General features: G+C 45.7%; 1 protein-coding gene across 2 annotated transcripts in view; it reads right to left on the bottom strand.

Annotated features, from left to right (window-relative positions):
• c8h5orf24 (chromosome 8 C5orf24 homolog) overlaps nucleotides 1-19765 on the bottom strand; it is a 49327-nt gene that overhangs the window by 12619 nt on the left and 16943 nt on the right. For both annotated transcript variants that reach the window (XM_085995660.1, XM_085995662.1), the window contains exon 2: nucleotides 2032-2069. In XM_085995660.1, coding sequence (XP_085851786.1) covers nucleotides 2032-2044 — 13 coding nt within the window. In that variant the 5' untranslated portion in view covers nucleotides 2045-2069. The remainder of the gene's footprint in view (nucleotides 1-2031; nucleotides 2070-19765) is intronic.

Raw genomic sequence — 19765 nt, forward strand, 5'->3', positions numbered from 1 at the left:
CTCCCCATGACATTTAACAGCATTACCATTGTTGAATCACTCACCATCAACATCCCGGGGGTCACCATTGACCAGAAACTTCACTGGACAAGCCACATAAATACTGTGGCTACAAGAGCAGGTCAGAGGTTGGGTATTCTGCGTAGAGTGTCTCACTTCCTGACTCCCTAAAGCCTTTCCATCATCTACAAGGCACAAGTCAGGACTGTGATGGAATACACTCCATTCACCTGGATGAGTGCAGCTCCAACAACTCTCAAGAAGCTCGACACCATCCAGAACAAAGCAGCTCGCTTGCTTGGCACCCCATCCATCACCTTAAATATTCACTCCATCCACCACTGGCACACTGTGGCTGCAGTGTGTACCATCTACAAGATGCACTGCAGCAACTTGCCAAGGCTCCTCCGACAGGACCGGTGACTTCTTCCACCTAGAAGGACAAGGGCAGCAGGCGCATGGGAACACCACCACCTCCAAGTTCCCCTCCAAGTCACACACCATCCTGACTTGGAAATATATCGCCGTTCCTTCGTCATCGCTGGGTCAAAGTCCTGGAACTCCCTACCTAATAGCGCTGTGGGAGTACCTTCACCACACAGACTGCAGTGGTTCAAGAAGGTGGCTCACCACCACCTTCTCAAGGGCAATTAGGGATGGGCAATAAATGCTGGCCTTGCCAGCGGCGCCCACATCCTATGAATGAATGAAAAAAAATTCCTTCAGGGTCACCCAGAAGCTACTCTATGCAGTCAGCTTCATGTAGGGGTGCACTTTGCTGGCATTGGCCAAGTTCTCATGGTGAGGAGAGGGATTCCTTGCAATACTGCCTGCTAACAGGGTAACTATACAGCAGCAGCATCACCCACACAAATGTCCTTCAGCTGAACTATCCAGTTCTCTTTGTTGATCATCATGTACAGGTAGACTATCCTTTATCCACACTTCCGAAAACCAAAAACCTCTAAAAACCGAAAGTTTTTTTGTGGAGCGTAAGTCGTGCGCATGACATGACCCGAGTGGCGCCAAACATGACAGGAGTGGTCCGGGAGCTCTGCCTTTCCCTGTGAGCAGAGCAGAGGGTCACAAAGTTCCCTCCTGGGTAGGAGATTGCAGGCCGAGCCAGGCAGTGTGAAGGAGGTACCGGGAGAGTGAACCCAACAATACAGCGGCCCGTCCGATAGCTGCAGCGGCCCGTCCGATAGTCTTTTCTTCCCCCCCCCCGACCTGATTTGCGGGCCAGCTTAGTGTAGGAGTCAGCCGATATCCGGCTTTCCCACAACTGGCGGCGGCAGTCGAGCCCCAGACCCCCGCTAAGTCAAGGAATTCAGATATGGAGCAGGGGGAGCCGGAAACCTCGATCTAACGGCAGAAATCAGCAGCCGTTTTGTTAGTTTTTTTTTCTTCCCCTAGCATTTTTTTTAAACAGTCAGGCTGTGGAAAGAGTCTCTGTAGCTTAGCAACAGCTTCAGAGAGCTTCCAAGGCAGGGCCCGAGTGTTTACAAGCTGTTGCTAAGCAACAGTGTTTGTTGTCAGATATGGAGATGAAAACCTTCTGAAATCCGAAAAATTCCGAAAACCGAAACACAGCTGGTCCCAAGGTTTTCAGATAAAGGATAGTCTACCTGTAGTTGCAGGAGAGGGGTGAAAAATCATAGAAAATACAGTTTTTAAATAATCCAAATTTAACTAAATTTTCCTCTTTTTAAAAAGAGCTCTTACAAAATAAATGTGACTGGCAACTATTTGGCTGGAAACACAGCAAGTATGTGCAGTGAAAGGACACATGCAAAATATTACATTTGTGCACAAACCCAAGGATGCCATTTGGGTGAAGAGAAAGTTTAAATATCCATCAGTTTCCCTCCCAAGGCAATCATAAGGATGAAGCAGAGGGCCTCTTCACCATCATTTCAAATGACTGGGGAGCTGTGGGAGGGGGAGGTTTCAATGAATTCAACATTATTCCGTACGGGGACCAGAATTTAAAACCAGCACTACTGAATATTAAATAATGAAATTTATACACACCTCTGTAATTCATACCGTCCCTCACAAATGGAGACCACCTGAAAAAAAAACAAGTAGTAAGTTGGACATGCCTTATCTATCATGAGATGAAGCTTTCTATCTTTCAGGCCCATTCACTGTAAAAAGGCTTTTCACCAAATTATACATAGTCCTTGCAGAGCATAAAAACACACAAGTTTAGTTTATAGAACATCTTTGAAGAGGGTGGTATTTGCATTACAACCTCCAAAAAACAGACCTTCAGAAAAATCAATTTAATACCCAAGACATTAAAGCCATTAGGTCAAAAGAAATTAAATCTCAAAATATTTAAGCAGTCAATCTACTGCAAGTGCCAACAATGAAGCTTGAATATGGCATGGATGAAAGTATAAATATTTAGTGATGTGAAGAGCAGCTTACTCCCTTACATCAGGTCAGTATACGACAGCTGCATATTTAACACTTTCCTAAACCAACCCATATTTATATTTGGAGAAACAAAATCACGCACAAGATGGTATTTGCCCAGATTTTTGTTTGTGTTAACTTTATTTTGATTTTCTGTATTAAATTTCCACCACTTACCACTTCCCCTTATTCCCTGCTGTCTGTGGGGTTCCTTTGCCATTATCCTTCCCTAGCTGAGAGGGCAGGTGGGTAACTACTCCCAGACACCTTCCAGTGTCGCTCTTGATTCTGTTGTTAGAAGATTCCCGACAGCAGAATGGCTTCCTGGCTAATTTCCCCCTCACCCTTTGCAGGGATACACCTGGTCTCCTGCTAGTGGTGCAACCAGTATCAGGATTTCTCATGTGCATCCAAAGGTTACTGCTCAACTGTGCAGCATTGAGCTGCAGCTCTGCTCCACTTCCATTATTATGTTATGCACTCAGGGCCAGCCTTACGGGTGGGTGACCACCCAGGGCACTGTGGTCCGGGAGTGGGGGGCTGCTCCATGGTCAAGAGGGCCTGACATTAATAGCATCGACCTCTGCAAAGAACTTGGCTATCTCTAAAGTCTGCTTCCAACGGACTGTAGTGCTCCTCAAGAAGAGCAAAATTCAAGTTTCAAGAGCAAGTTCCTAAACACATGGCTAGCACTCCGGATCCTGTTAGCCATGCCCATATTGGTGGCGAGCAGCGAATGGGGCTTCTCAAAGTTGAAGCTCATAAAAAATTATTTGCAATTGGCCACAGGAGACGACAGGCTATTTTCGCTGGCCATTCTGTCTATCGAGAATAATGTGGCTCAAAATATCTTGGTGAACAAAGTTTTTTATTTGTTATTGTTATTTATTAGTTTAGTGTTTAATTTAATGTTTAGTTTATTTGTCACTTAGCTATAATTTCTTATGACTTATATCATTTATTATTTAAATTAAAAAACACTTTTGAGATTACAGCTTTATTCCTGAAACTTTTGCTAATACTACTGCATCCTTAAACTCAAAGAAAGGGCACCAAAATACAAGTTCACGCAGGGCGCCATTTTCCCTAAGGCTGGCCTAGTATGCACTTTTTTTTGAAGTTTTCAAAGTCACACACTGCAAAAGCCACTACACTTACAATAACTGTCTGAAGTGGTTTGAGACATTTTGATGCCACAGAGCTCTATCAAAATCTAAGTACTGTTACTTATAATAGTAGCCTCAAGGAGTGGCAGTTCATTTTTTTCCTTCAAACCACAATATTTTGTGGCTTGTCGATGGCTCAGCTTGTTGAGTCAGTGAGCAGTTGAGCTGTACAGGCCGAGGAGCGCCAATCCCCAGTCTGTGTTGAGTTAACCAATTTTAGTCATAGTACTGGTTGGCTTCAATGCCCCAGGGCACCAAAAATGCTGTTTGCTGTGAAGTTATCTTTGATCAGTGGTTTGAAAAAAATTCTCATTGAAATGCATCCATTTTTATATTCAGTAAAATACTGCAAGCTTGTTCTGATTTCATATATATAGTCCCTTTCAGTTTCTTGTTTTTTTTCCCCTTCCCCTTTTACATTTACCATTCCTTCGGCAAGAGGGCAGGCAAAAAAAATCAGCAAGGATCCTACTACTAACTGTTGTCAGACGACCACTGCACAGGTACGTACATTAAGTGAGCTCTGTGACAACAAGCCTGCTGACACTCACTCTGAAGGCTCAGACGTGAATAATGGACAGTTGTGCAAGGAATTGTAGGCTGATGAGCATCTCTCACCTCGCAACAAAAGGCACTCCCACACAAGTCCTATTAACTGTTTATACAGGTCAACAGCACGCATGCAATTTACCAGTTACAGCACTGAACTGGCACAGGTTACTTGCCTGCCCTCTTGCTGAAGGAATGGTAAATGTAAAAGGGGAAGGGGAAAAAAAACAAGAAACTGAAAGGGACTATATATATGAAATCAGAACAAGCTTGGAGTATTTTACTGAATATAAAAATGGATGAATTTCAATAAGAATTTTTTTCAAACCACTGATCAAAGATAACTTCACAGCAAACAACATTTTTGGTGCTCTGAGGAAACTGGTCAGTTAAAGGGTTAACTGGTTGATTTGATTATCAGTATTGTTTCTCTTCTGATCATTGGCCAGTTTAAGTCAGCCACAGCTCTCTGCCTGATCACATTAACTGTAAATGAAATGGTAATTTAGGTTTTGATCTACAAGCTCTGTATGTCAGCCTCCAAAAAACAACATATGATAACCCCATACAGCTAGTTGCACAAGATATTCCAAAGATAACTTTAGGCTTAATCCAATAGGGTAAACCTATTGGCCCAGATATTCCGATCCCTACGGGTGTGTACGCGCTGTGTACCCACCCGTAGGGACATCGGAAATGCCGGTTTCAGGCATGAACAGCGCATGCGCTGGAATCTGGCATTTCCGATCTGTCAAGAATGGCCTTGACGGATCCTCCGGCTGTTCGAGAGAAGGGCCTCTGCGAGCGGATAGTTCCGCTTTTTGGAGAATCTCCGCCCGCAGAAAACCCTTACAAATCTTAAGCCTGGTAAATGCAGGCGTAAGGGCTGCTTTTACCAGGATAAGAGTTGAAAAAAAGTGAAAAAGAAAATTTTTCACTGATTTATCATTTAAAAATACTTTTAAAAAAAGGTAAGTTTATTTTTAGCCCTGCAAAAAACTTTAATTATTTTTTCAAAAAATTAAATTTTTGTTTAAAATACTTAATTTATTGTAATTTCAAGTCATTTTAAAAATGTGATGGGTTTTTTTTCAATTTATTAAAAATGTTACTATGTTTTTTCATTGAACTCCATTCATGTATTTGACAGGTATCCTGTCAAATGTATGAAGGGAGATTCCCTTCTTTGATTGGCTCCCCATGGCCCACGTGATCCCAGGGACACTGCGAACTGCCTGCGCCTCTGGGTTACGTGGGCCCTGCGCACCGGCAGTTTGGAGAGGCCCAAGAGTGGAAGCGTGTGCGTCCCGGGAGCCCTCAGGTAAGGGCGCAGATTTTTCCAGATCGCAGGCCTCCGCCCGCGAGAGGCCTCTGGTCGAAAAATACGGGCCATTGTGGTTAAAATTATAAGGATCTCCCATACACAAATTGCTGTTTTAATGTTAGTTTTTGCAACAGGTTGCAGCTGAAGCCAATTACAGTACAACAAACACAGATGTTCCCGAAAATACATCTTGGAGATGACTGGGAACAAAATTGTTTTTATTTTTTTATTTGTTCATGGAATCTGGAAGTCGCTGGCAAGGCCAGCATTTATTGCTTACCCCTAATTGCCCTTGAGAAGGTGGTGGTGAGCCGCCTTCTTGAACCGCTGCAGTCTGTGTGCTGAAGGTACTCCCACAGTGCTGTTAGGTAGGGAGTTCCAGGATTTTGACCCAGCGACGATGAAAGATCGGCGATATACTTCCAAATCAGGATGGTGTGTGACTTAGAGGGTAACTTGGAGATGGTGGTGTTCCCTTGCGCCTACTGCCCTTGTCCTTCTAGGTGGTAGAGGTCGCAGGTTTGGGAGGTGCTGCCGAAGGAGCCTTGGCGAGTTGCTGCAGTGCATCTTGTAGATGGTACACACTGCAGCCATAGTACGCCGGTGGTGGAGGGAGTGAATGTTTAAGGTGGTGGATGGGGTGCCAATCAAGCGGGCTGCTTTGTCCTGGATGGTGTCGAGCTTCTTGAGTGTTGTTGGCGCTGCACTCATCCAGGCAAGTGGAGAGTATTCCATCGCATTCCTTACTTGTCGAAAGGCTTTGGGAGTCAGGAGGTGAGACACTCGCCGCAGAATACCCAGCCTCTGACCTGATCTTGTTGCCACGGTATTTATGTGGCTGGTCCAGTTAGGTTTCTGGTCAATGGTGACCCCCAGGATGTTGATGGTGGGGGATTCAGCAATGGTAATGCCGTTGAATGTCATGGGGCAGTGGTTAGACTCTCAATTGTTGGAGATAGTCAATGCCTGGCACTTGTGTGGCGCAAATGTTACCTGCCACTTATCAGCCCAAGCCTGAATGTTGTCCAGGTCTTGTTGCATGCGGGCATGGACTGCTTCATTATCTGAGGAGTTGTGAATTGCGCTGAACATTGTGCAGTCATCAGCGAGCATCCCCATTTTTGACCTTATCACAGAATCACAGAAACCCCACAGTGCAGATAGAGGCCATTTCGGCCCATCGAGCCTGCACCGACACATATCCCACCCGATCCCCGTAACCCCTACACCAACACCAATCCCACCCTATCCCCGTAACCCCATGTATTTAATCCCCCTAACACTAAGGGTCAATTTTTCATAGCCAATCATCCTAACCCGCACATCTTTGGACTGTGGGAGGAAACCGGAGCACCCGGAGAAAACCCACGCAAACACGGGGAGAATGTGCAAACTCCACACAGACAGTCACCCGAGGCTGGATTCGAACCCGGGTCCCTGGCGCTGTGAGGCAACAGTGCTAACCACTATGCCACCTTATGTTGGAGGGAAGGTCATTGATGAAGCAGCTGAAGATGGTTGGACCTAGGGCACTGCCCTGAGGAACTCCAGCAGCAATGTCCTGGGGCTGTGATGATTGACCATCAACCACCACAACCACCTTTCTTTGTGCTAGTTTTCCCCCCCGATTCCCACTGACTTCAGTTTTACTAGGGCTCCTTGATGCGACACTCGGTCAAATGCTGCCTTGATGTCAAGGGTAGTCAGTCTCACCTCGCCTTTGGAATTCATGTTGGGACCAAGGCTGTAATGAGGTCAGGAGCCAAGTGGTCCTGGCGGAAACCAAACTAGGCATCAGTAAGCAGGTTATTAGTGAGTAAGTGCCGCTTGATAGCACTGTCGACGACACCTTCCATCACTTTGCTGATGATTGAGAGTAGACTGATGGGGTGGTAATTGGCTGGATTGGATTTGTCCTGCTTTTTGTGAACAGGACATACCTGGGCAGTTTTCCACATTGTCGGATAGATGCCAGTGTTGTAGCTGTACTGGAACAGCTTGGTTAGAGGCGCGGCTAGTTCTTCAGCACGACAGCCAGGATGTTGTTGGGGCCCATAGCCTTTGCTGTATCCAGTGCGCTCAGCCATTTCTTGATATCACGTGGAGTGAATCGAATTGGCTGAAGACTGGCTTCTGTGATGGTGGGGACCTCAGGAGGGGAGGCCGATATGGATCATCCACTCGGCACTTCTGGCTTAAGATGGTTGCAAACGCTTCAGCCTTGTCTTTTGCACTCACATGCTGGGCTCCACCATCATTGAGGATGGGGATATTCATGGATCCTCGTTCTCCCATTAGTTGATTAATGGTCCACCACCATTCACGACTGGATGTGGCAGGACTACAGACCTTTGATCTGATCTGTTGATTGTGGGATCGCTTAGCCCTGTCTATAGCATGCTGCTTCCACTTTTTAGCGTGCATGTAGTCCTGTGTTGCAGCTTCCCCAGGTTGGCACCTCATTTTTAGGTACGCCTGGTGCTGCTTCTGGCATTCTCTTCTACACTCCTTATTAAACCAGGTTTGGTCCCCTGGCTTGATGGTAATGGTAGAGTGAGGGTTATGCCGGGCCATGAGGTTCCAGATTGCGGTGGAATACAATTCTACTGCTGCTGATGGCCCACAGCGCCTCATGGATGCCCAGTTTTGAGCTGCTAAATCTGTTCTGAATCTATCCCATTTAGCATGGTGGTAGTGCCACACAACAAAATGGAGGGTGTCTTCAGTGTGAAGACGGGACTTTGTCTCCACAATGACTCTGCGGTGGTCACTGCTACCACTGCTGTCATGGACAGATGCATCTGTGACAAGTAGATTGGTAAGGATGAGGTCAAGTAAATTTTTCCTTTCTGTTGGTTCTCCCACCACCTGTCGCAGGCTGGCAGCTATGTCCTTCAGGACTCGGTCAGCTCGGTCAGTAGTGGTACTACCGAGCCACTCTTGGTGATGGACATTGAAGTCCCCCACCCAGAGTACATTCTGTGCCCTTGCTACTCTCAGTGCTTCTTCCAAGTGGTGTTCAACATGGAGGAGTACTGATTCATCAGCTGAGGGAGGGCGGCAGGTGGTAATCAGCAGGAGGCTTCCTTGCCCATGCTTGACCTGAAGCCATGAGACTTCATGGGGTCAGGAGTCAATGTTGAGGACTCCCAGGTCCACTCTTTCCCGACTGTATACCACTGTGCCACCACCCCTGGTGGATCTATTCTGCCGGTGGGACAGGACATACCCAGGGAATTGGGACATTGGCTGAAAGGCATGGTTCTGTGAGTATGACTAGTCTGTGGGACAGCTCTCCCAATTTTGGCACAAGTTCCCAGATGTTGGTGAGGAGGACTTTGCAGGGTCGACTAGGCTGGAAGTGCCATTGTCGTGTCCATAGCCGATGCCGAGGTCGATGCCGGGTGGTCCGTCCGGTTTTATTCTTATTGTTTCTTGTAGCGGTTACAACTGAGTGGCTTTCTAGGCCATTTCAGAGGGCAGTTAAGAGTCAACTGCATTGCTGTGGGTCTGGAGCCACATATAGGCCAAACCAGGTAAGGACGACAGTTTTCTTTCCCTAAAGGCCAGATGGGTTTTTACAACAATCCGATAGTTTCATGGTCACCATTCCTGATACGAACTTTTTATTCCAGATTTATTTAATTAACTGAATTTAAATTCCCCAGCTGCCGTGGTGGGATTATGAACTCACGTCTCTGGATCATTAGTCCAGGCCTCTGGATTACTAGCACAGTAACATAACCACTATACTACAGTTCCCGTGATCGAAATTGTACTGGGATATGAACAAGCAAATCACGGACTTCCCATAACCTGAAGAGCAGATTCCAGTTCAGTAAGAGATGTTTCGCACTGTCTTTGAACTCTTGCATACAAAGTATAATTTCCAGCCAGTGACGCTCTCTAGGTTAGAGTTTCACAAACAAGAACATCACAGCTAGTTAGTACTGGACGAGGAGGATGTTTGGATTGACACAAAATATTGAAGTCAGCTATAGCAGTCTTTGTGTTGCTGGTACAAACGCCCATCTGAACCAAGTCTAACTGTAATTCTGTGGGTAAATGGAGTTAAGCTTCCTTTTTCATTTCAATTGTACTGCTGGAACTTAGCTGTCACTGTCCAGGTGGTTTGCTGGAAACAGCTTTTGGAGTTGGTTTTCAACCAACTGAAAGTCAGATTAGTGAAAACTGGCTATAGTTTAGACATAATTTACACATGAATAGAGGCGATGCCAACGATCAAATAAAGTAGTTGTTAGTTTATAAAATAATAGTGGACACTTTGTAAGATAATGTTTTTTATCAAGATCATTTAATAGTGGTCCCAGGATGTCTCCTTGGGGTGTTCAACTGTCAAAGATGTCCAGCCAGAACAACTACAAGATCACAAGAACCTGTGCAGGGAGACAGAGGAAAGGGAAGCAAGGATAGAAACAAAAGACAGGAAGGAGAAAAGCAAAAGTGGAAGGCAGAGAAATCAAGGGTGTAAATCAAACAGGGCCACAGGAAATAATAATTCTAAAAGGACTAAGAGTGTTAAAAAATCAAGCCTGAAGGCTTTGTGTCTTAATGCGAGGAGCATTCATAATAAGGTGGATGAATTAGCTGCGCAAATAGATGTAAATGGATATGATATAATTGGGATTACGGAGGCATGGCTCCAGGGTGACCAAGACCGGGAATTCAACATACAGGGGTATTCAATATTCAGGAAGGACAGGCAAAAAGGAAAAGGAGGTGGGGTAGCAATTCTGGCTAAAGAGATTAACACAATAGTAAGGAAGGATATTAGCTCTGATGATGTGGAATCTGTATGGGCAGAGCTGAGAAATACCAAGGGGCAGAAAACGTTAGTGAGAGTTGTATACAGACCCCCAAACAGTAATGCTAAGGCTGGGGATGGCATTAAATGGGACATTAGAGATGCGTGCAATAAGGACACAGCAGTTATCATGGGTGACTTTAATCTACATATAGATTGGGCTAACCAAATTAGTAACAATACTGTGGAGGAGGAATTCCTAGACTGTATACGGGATGGTTTCCTGGACCAATACGTCGAGGAACCAACTAGAGATCAGGCCATCTTAGACTGGGTATTATGTAATGAGAAAGGATTAATTAGCAATCTTGTTGTGCGGGGCCCCTTGGGGAGGAGCGATCATAATATGATAGAATTCTTCATTAAGATGGAGAGTGAAGTAGTTGACTCACAGACTAGGGTCCTGAATTTAAATAAAGGAAACTACGATGATATGAGGCATGAGTTGGCTAGGATGGATTAGGGAACGTTACTTAAAGGGTTGACGGTGGATAGGCAATGGCAAACATTTAAAGATCGCATGGATGAACTACAAAATTTGCTCATCCCTGTTTGGCATAAAAATAAAACAAAAAAGGTGACTCAACCGTGGCTAACAAGGGAAATTAGTGATAGCATAAGATCCAAGGAGAGGACATATAATGTGGCCAGAAAAAGCGGCAAAACTGAGGATTGGGAACAGTTTAGGATTCAGCAAAGGAGGACAAAGGGATTAATTAAGAGGGGGAAAATAGACTGGGAGTAAGCTTGCAGGGAACATAAAAACTGACTGTAAAAGCTTCTATAGATATGTGAAGAGAAAAAGATTGGTGAAGTCAAGCGTAGGTCCCTTGCAGTCAGAATCAGGGGAATTTATAATGGGGAACAAAGAAATGGCTGATCAATTAAATACATACTTTGGTTCTGTCTTCACAAAGGAGGACACCAATAACCTTCCAGAGATGTCGGAGAACACAGGGTCTAATGAGAGGGAGGAATTGAATGAAATCAGTATTTGTAGGAAAATGGTGTTAGGGAATTTGACGGGATTGAAGGCCGATAAACCACCAGGGCCTGATAATCTACATCCTAGGGTATTTAAGGAAGTGGCCCTAGAAATAATAGATGCATTGCTGGTCATCTTCCAAAATTCTATAGACTCTGGAATAGTTCCATGGATTGGAGGATAGCTAATGTAATCCCACTATTTAAAAAAGGTGGTAGAGAGTAAACGGGGAATTATAGACCAGTATGGTAGGGGAAAATGCTAGAGTCCATTATGAAAGATGTAATAGCAGAATACGTGGAAAACAGTGACAGGATCGGACAAAGTCAACATGGATTTACAAAAGGTAAATCATGCTTGACTAATCTACTGGAATTTTTTGAGGATGTAACTGGTAGAATAGATAAGGGAGAACCAGTGGATGTGGTGTATTTGGACTTTCAGAAGGCTTTCGATAAGGTCACGCATAAGAGATTAGCGTGCAAAGTTAAAGCACATGGGATTGGGGGTAAGGTACTGTCTTGGCTAGAGAACTGGTTGGCAGACAGGAAGCAAAGAGTTGGAATAAACGGGTCTTTTTCCGAGTGGCAGGCAGTGACTACTGGGATACCGCAGGGATCGGTGCTAGGGCCCCAGCTATTCACAATATATATAAATGATCTAGACGAGGGAACTAGATGTAATATCTCCAAGTTTGCAGACGACACAAAGCTGGGTGGGCGTGTGTGCTGTGAGGAGGATGCAGAGAAACTACAGTATGATTTGGACAGGTTGGGTGATTGGGCAGATGCATGGCAAATCCAGTATAATGTGGATAAATGCGAGGTTATCCACTTCGGTGGCAAAAACAGGAAGACAGATTATTATCTGAACGGCAATAGATTGGGAAAAGGGGAGGTGCAACGAGACCTGGGTGTCCTTGTGCACCAGTCGCTGAAGTTAAGGATGCAAGTGCAGCAGGCGGTTAAGAAGGCAAATGGTATGTTGGCCTTCATAGCAAGAGGGTTTGAGTACAGGAGCAAGGATGTCTTGCTGCAGTTGTACAGGGCCTTGGTGAGACCACACCTTGAGTATTGTGTGCAGTTTTGTTCGCCTTATCTGAGGAAGGATGTTCTTGCCATGGAGGGAGTTCAGCGAAGATTCACCAGGCTGATACCTGGGATGGCAGGAAAGACGTATGAGGAGAGATTGGGTCGATTGGGCTTATACTCGCTGGAGTTTAGAAGAATGAGAGGGGATCTCACTGAAACTTATAAAATTCTAACAGGACTAGACAGACTAGGTGCAGGAAGGATGTTCCTGATGGCGAGGGAGTCCAGAGCCAGGGGTCACAGTCTAAGGATAAGGAGTAAACCATTTAGGACTGAGATGAAGAGGAATTTCTTCACCCAGAGAGTGGTGAACCTGTAGAATTCTCTACCACACAAGGCAGTTGAGGCCAATTCATTAAATATATTCAAGAAGGAGTTAGATATATTTCTTAAGGCTAAAGGGATCAAGGGATATGGGGAGAAAGCAGGGACAGGGTACTGAATTTGGATGATCAGCCATGATCTCATTAAATGGCGGAACAGGCTCGAGGGGCCAAATGGCCTACTCCTGCTCCTATCTTCTATGTTTCTATGTAGAGATGATGAAGGCCATTTGACCTGTCATAAATGATACATCCAGAAAGATCTTAAAGGACGGAATTTTTACCTTGGAGTCGGGTTGCATGGGTGCGGGGCATGTCGCGGGTTGGGAACCTGAAGATTTGAACTTTTACTTAATGGCCCCAATTAAACCAGTAATGCGCGTTTCCCAGCCCAATTAAATGGAGCAGGTCTGATGACATCATCGTTGACTCGTTTCCAGCGCGGATATTTAAAGCAGTCTTGCACATATCTCATTTGAAGGTTGATGCAGTAGTGCATAAGTTGGTACCCAGAGGTCTGAGGAGCGTCATAAAACTGATAAAGTGTGGGTCATGGAGACACAAAGGATGAGGGCCGCGCCAAGATTCAACGATGCCTCCCCTGATGTTCTGGTGCAGGCAGTAAGAGAACGCAGGGAGGTCCTCTTCCCTGGCGATAGGTGCAAAAGACCAAGCAAAGACACAAAAGGGCATAGTTGGAGATCGCAGAGGTCAGCAGCAGGGATATGGTCAGGAGGACGTGGGTCCAGTGGCATAAAAGATTCAATGATCTTATGAGGTCAGGAAAGGTGAGTGCAATGACACACTCACCTACATCCTGTTGTGACTGTCACCCCAACCTCATCACTCTGCCTTCCCAAGCCTACATCTGCACATCACTCCTCATACCAACCTACCTTGCAGGTCCACCCATCCATCTCTGTCTCTATACATACTCACATCCCCATCTAACTAACCACCACTGACACTCACCCTCATCCTAATGCAATCATAGCAATTAGAATCATAGAGTCATTATGGCACAGGAGGAGGCCATTCGGCCCATCGAGTCCGTGCCGGCTCTCTGTAGAACAATCCAGTCAGAGTCATCCCGCTCTATCCCCATAACCCTGCACATTTATTTCCCTCAAGTGCCTATACAATTTCCTTTTGAAATCATTAATCGTCTCCGCTTCCACCACCCTCGTCGGCAGCGAGTTCCAGGTCATTACCACTCGCTGCGTAAAAAAGATATTCCTAAAATCCCCCCTGTATCTCTTGCCCAAAACCTTAAATCTGTGTCCCCTAGTCCTTGTATCATCAGCTAATGGGAACAGCCTTTCACTGTCTACCTTATCCAAACCCGTCATCATCTTGTACACCTCTATCAAATCTCCCCTCAATCTCCTTTGCTCCAAGGAGAACAACCCCAGCTTCTTTAACCTAACATTGTAGCTAAAATCCCTTATCCCTGGAAGCATTCTGGTAAATCTCCTCTGCACCTTCTTAAGGACCTTCACATCCTTCCTTATGTGTGGTGACCGGAACTAGATGCAATACTCCAGTTGTGGCCTAACCAGAGCTTTATAAAGGTTCAGCATAACTTCCCTGCTTTTGTACTCAATACCTCTATTTATGAAGCCCAAGATCCCATATGCTTTGCTAACTACTCTCTCAATATGTCCTGCCACCTTCAAAGATCTATGCACATGAATCTCCAGGTCCCTCTGTCCCTGGACATTCTTTAGAACTGTGCCATTAAGTGTATACTCCCTCTCCCTGTCCCTTCTGCCAAAATGTATCACCTCACACTTCTCTGTATTACATTCCATCTGCCACTTGTCTGCCCATTCTGCTAGCCTATCTATGTCCTGTTGCAGTCGATTGGTATCCTCCTCAGCTTGCCACACCCCCAAGTTTGGTATCATTGGCAAATTTTGAAATTTTACTCTGTATTCCAATATCCAAGTCATTTATATATCAAAAAAAGCAGTGGTCCTAGCACTGACCCTTGGAGGACACCACTGTCAACCATCCTCCAGTCTGAAAAACAACTTGCTGTTTTCTGTCCTTAAGCCAATTTCTTATCCAAGCTGACACTGACCCTCCTATTCCATGAGTCTCAATTTTGTTAACCAGCCTTTTATGTGGTACTTTGTCAAACGATTTCTTAAAAATCCATAGACAACATCCACTGCATTCCCTTCATCAACCTTCTCTGTTACTGCATCAAAAAATTCAATTAGATTAGTCAAATACGATCTGCCTTTTACAAATCCGTGCTGGCTCTCCTTAATTAACTTAAACCTCTCCAACTGCCTGTTAATTTTTTCACTGATTATTGTTTCTAAAACCTTACCCACCACTGATGTTAAATTGACTGGCATGTAGTTACTAGGATTGTCCTTACACCCTTTCTTGAACAAGGGTGTCACATTTGCCACTTTCCAATCACACACAGAATCACACAGAATCCCCACAGTGCAGATAGAGGCCATTTCGGCCCATCGAGCCTGCACTGACACATATCCCACCCTATCCCCGTAACCCCACGTATTTAATCCCCTAACACTAAGGGTCAATTTATCATAGCCAAATCAACCTAACCTGCACATCTTTGGACTGTGGGAGGAAACCGGAGCACCCGGAGGAAACCCACGCAGACACAGGGAGAATGTGCAAACTCCACACAGTCGCCCGAGGCCAGATTTGAACCCGGGTCCCTGGCGCTGTGAGGCAACAGTGCTCCTCTGGCACCTCCACCGTATCTAGGGAAGATTGAAAAATTATGGCAAGCCCTTCTGCTATCTCCACCCCCACTTCCCTTAGCAACTTGGGATGCAAGCCATCTGGACCAGGCAACTTATCCACTCTAAGCATATCCAGCCTTTCCAGTACATTCTGCCTATCAATTTTCACCCCATCCATTACCTCTACCACCTCCGCTTCTACTGATATTTTCTCAGCATCCTCTTCCTTAGTAAATACCGATACAAAGTACTCATTAAGTATTCTAGCCTTGCCCTGCGTCTCTAAGCATATACTGTATCACCTTCTTTGTCCCTAATAGGCCCCACCCCGCCTCTTACTATTTACATGCCGGTAGAAGATTTTTGGGTTCCCTTTTATGTTAATTGCCATTCTATTCTCAAATTCTCTCTTTGCCAGTCTTATTTTCCTCTTCACTTCCCCTGTATTTGGCCTGGTTCTCACTTGAAGAATTCACCTGCCATGCATCATACACCCTCTTTTTTTGTTTCATCATATTCTCTATCTCCCTCGTCATCCAAGGAGCCCTGGCTTTGGTTCCCCTACCTTTCTCTCTTGTTGGAACACCACAGAAGGAGGCTATTTGGCAATGTCACACACTTCCTCATAGTCACCCTCTACAGATGTCGCCCATCCATTCCTTACACTCATTCCATCACTCTCACTCAAAGTTCTCTTCTTTCCCTCCTTGCAGAAGAGAACCCACAACAATAGAGAGAGGCAGAGAACCAGAAGTGGCCCTCCCGTCTTCATTCGACTCCAGCAGAGGAGGCGGCCCTGGAGATATCTGGAGTTGCAGAGCCGCTGGCGGTGGGAGACGGAGAGAGAGGGACATCCTAGCAACCTGGTGACAGAATTACATCTCATACAACCACATGGCATACAACAGTCACTCATATGGTGACCGATGTTAGCAGCCAGTGAAATGTCATCATGTGCATAATGTTAACATTACCCATTCTTAATATAATACTTCTAATGCATCTCTTTACTCTCCCACAGGTCTATCAAGTGCACCCCCCACTGTCCAGCCAGAGGATTAAGATGACTCCTGAGAGGAAGCTCCAGCCTCTGAGGGTGCACCGTCAGCAGACCCAAGCGCACCCAGCACCAGCGCAGATATGCGCGCCTCAGTGGGTCCTGTGTGAGATAGAGTAGAGCTGTCACCTGGTGTCTCTCACATCACAAGTGAGCAAGAGCACCGACAGGGACAGCAGTGGAGACTCCTCGCCGGAGGGCACAGGACACTCCAAGCTCTGCTGAGCTGCATGCAGATGCGGAGACTTGGGCGCCACCGAGAAAGAGGTTGATCCTGGAGGGGACGCAACAGTTGCATGAGTCTCTGGCAGCTTTTGCAGCCGCGGTGTCTGCACATGTTCAGAGAATGGAGGAGTTCATCTCCAACATGAGCACCGTCATCTCGCAGGCGATGGCGACGATGTGCTGTTCTGTGGAAAGGATGGTCACCTGCATGGAGCAGCTAATGCACCAGTCTCACATGCTTGCTGTGGACAACAGATGGCAGACGCTCATAGACTTCATCTCGAGAAGGGATATAAACATAGACTTGGGCGTTCATCACCCCACTGATGCGTAGCAAGGTGCTCTCCAGCTCCTTGTTGGCAGCAAAGTGCGGGTGGCCCATGAGAGGGATGATGTTGAGAGGGGACATGGAAGTGGGGGCTCTTCTCAAAGCGCTCCCACTTCTCCCCCATTGCCTCCCCCTCAGTTAAAGCCCCACACGCTTCCTCATATCCCGATGGCCGAGTCTGCCCCTGCACAGTCACAGGAGGAGCAGACTTTGGCGAGGCCCTCACAGGCTCCAATGCCCAGAGGACATCCGCCAAAAGTGTCTAAGGAGTCGCAGCAGTGAGCAGCCTGCCTCTACCTCTGCTGAAACCACAGGGGTTGCACCTCGTAGAAGCACTCGGAAAAGAAAAAAGACACAATCCTAGATGCACAAGAGTGTATAAACAAATGTTAGTGGTAGGTTAAAAACCCTCTTAAGGGTCTCTCAACAAGCACTTATGTACTTGAATGAGGTCGCCCGCCTCTACCAAGCGAGTCCGTGGCGCTCTGGGAAACGTGCCCGAGTTAAATGTGGAAGTCGGCAGGATGACGCCGGATTCCCAACGCGCTGGCAATTTCCGTAATTTTAACTGCTGACCTGCACGCTCCCCCACCGAAATCCGTCCGCTCAGGACTGGGAAAATTCCAGCCAAAGTTTTCCCATTTCAGCATCCATCTTTTTCAGGGTTTTCGCCCCCATGCTTCTTCTTGTAAGTCTTTTCCATACATTGATCACTCTTTGTATGAAGAAGAATTTTCTGACATCAGTCCTAAATTTATCTATAACTAGCTTGAACCTGTGTCCCCTTTCTTCTACTTTCATAGTTTAATTTATAATAGTTATTTTGGATTTACCTTTTCCATTCTGCTATTTTATATACCCCTAATAAAGTCACCTCACAGATGCTTCCATTCCAGGCTGAAAAACCCAAGGGGGAAAAACTGGGTATCGCCCCGCTTGGGGCGCTAATATCGGCCGGGCGCAAAGTTCAGTGCCCAGCGCTAATTATCGCCTCCGACTGCAAAATTCGCCTCTATCGCCCCTGGAGGTGATTTGAGTGCTAAATCAGGCGCTACACACCTCTCTTAAGGCACAAATGTCAGGGAGCGAGGCGTTACCTCAGAGCGCTACCTCAGAACGCTACAGAAGCTCAGACGATGTCAGTTACCATGGAAGCCAGACAGAATGGCCCCGTCCAGTTCTTAAAGGGGAGGGGCCATCTTGCTGGTCAGCCATACCCTGCTCATTGCAGCCTTGAATCCCAGCCTGGAGGGACCTCTAAAGCAATTGTGTTGGAAGCACTAACGGATAGGTCCAGGGAAAAAGCTCGGTGCTTAGGAACCTCAAAAGTGGTGCTGAGGGTCAAAACTCCTTAGGACAGCGTTAAATCTTTCCAGACATCTCTCTCCCTCTCAACTTATGTGTACCAAAAATTTTGCCAACAAGAAATGGCAGGAAGCACCTGCCTTTAAATAGCACTCCCCCAGCCCCTTTCTGACTTGAAATCGTTCCCCTCTACCTGTCGTTCCTAGCGGCAGGCGCTAAGGCAGGGTGCGCGGCTCAATATCCGGTCCGGGGCATTGCACACTTGACTGACGTCATAATCTGCGGGTGCAGGAGATCGTGGTGGTAGTGTTTAGCGCCGCCGCAAAACAACTGGTCAATTTCGCGAGCGGCGCTAAAATCGCCGCGCTCGGGTGCTAAGTTTCTAGCGCCCCGTTTGTGCCCCCCAAAAGCGCTAATGGGAGGCGCTAACCAACCAAATTTTCACCCCCCCCCGCAAGTCTCTCCAGTCTTTCCTCAAGCTCAGCCCTTTGACACTAGAGATCAGCCTTGTGCTTATTTTCTACACTGCCTCTACCATTGATCACTGCCTAGAACTATTACCACTGACCATGGTTGTGTATTACTTAACCAATTTATTATCCAGTTTAAAACATTCTTATTTATTCAAAGCTTTATTTTATCCATAAATCTATGAAATACCATATCAAATATCTTCTAGAAGCCCAAATAAAAAATACCAACACCACTCTCACCCATTAATTAAAGAATTCCAGTAACTTCGGAATGACCTTCCTTTCACAATCTTGTGCTGGTTTGGAATTCCTGTACTTTTATTAAATGCACTTAAATTTCTTCCTTAAGAAGAATCAGTGTTGGGACCATTGTTCTTAATATAAGTGATCTGAATGTGGACATGGGAGTGCATTATCAACATTTTGCAGACAGCATAAAAATTGGGGCATGTTGAACTGTATGAGGCATCAGGAGGACACAGATGGTAGAAAGGGCAGATGTTAAATAGAATTTAATCCACAAAATTGTGACATGATACATTTTTAGAGTAAGAACACATACAGTAAATGGAAAAACACAGAAGAATAAAGAGACCCAGGGGTTCAGATACACAATTCTTTAAAAGTGGGAGGCCAAGTTGATAAAACTGAAAAAAAAACACATGGGATCCTAAGTTTTATAAACAGGGGCATGGAGTACTAAAGATTTATTGCTAAACCTAAACAAATCAATGGTTGAGCCATACTTAGAATACTGTTCCTAGTTTAGTGCACTATGCTTTAGGATGGATGTCAAGGCAATGGAAAAGGGCGAAGAGGTTTACTGAGATGATACCAGAGATAAGATGCTTTAGTTGTAAGGAGAAACTAGAGAAATTAGAGCTCTTTTCATTAGAACACAGAAAGTTAGGTCTGATCATGTTATTCAAAATTATGAAAGGTTTGGATAAAGTAAATAGGGAAA

The sequence above is a fragment of the Somniosus microcephalus genome, chromosome 8 (genome assembly GCF_052327205.1).
Source record: "Somniosus microcephalus isolate GS21.2 chromosome 8, FLI_Smic_1.0, whole genome shotgun sequence".
Taxonomy (NCBI): domain Eukaryota; kingdom Metazoa; phylum Chordata; class Chondrichthyes; order Squaliformes; family Somniosidae; genus Somniosus; species Somniosus microcephalus.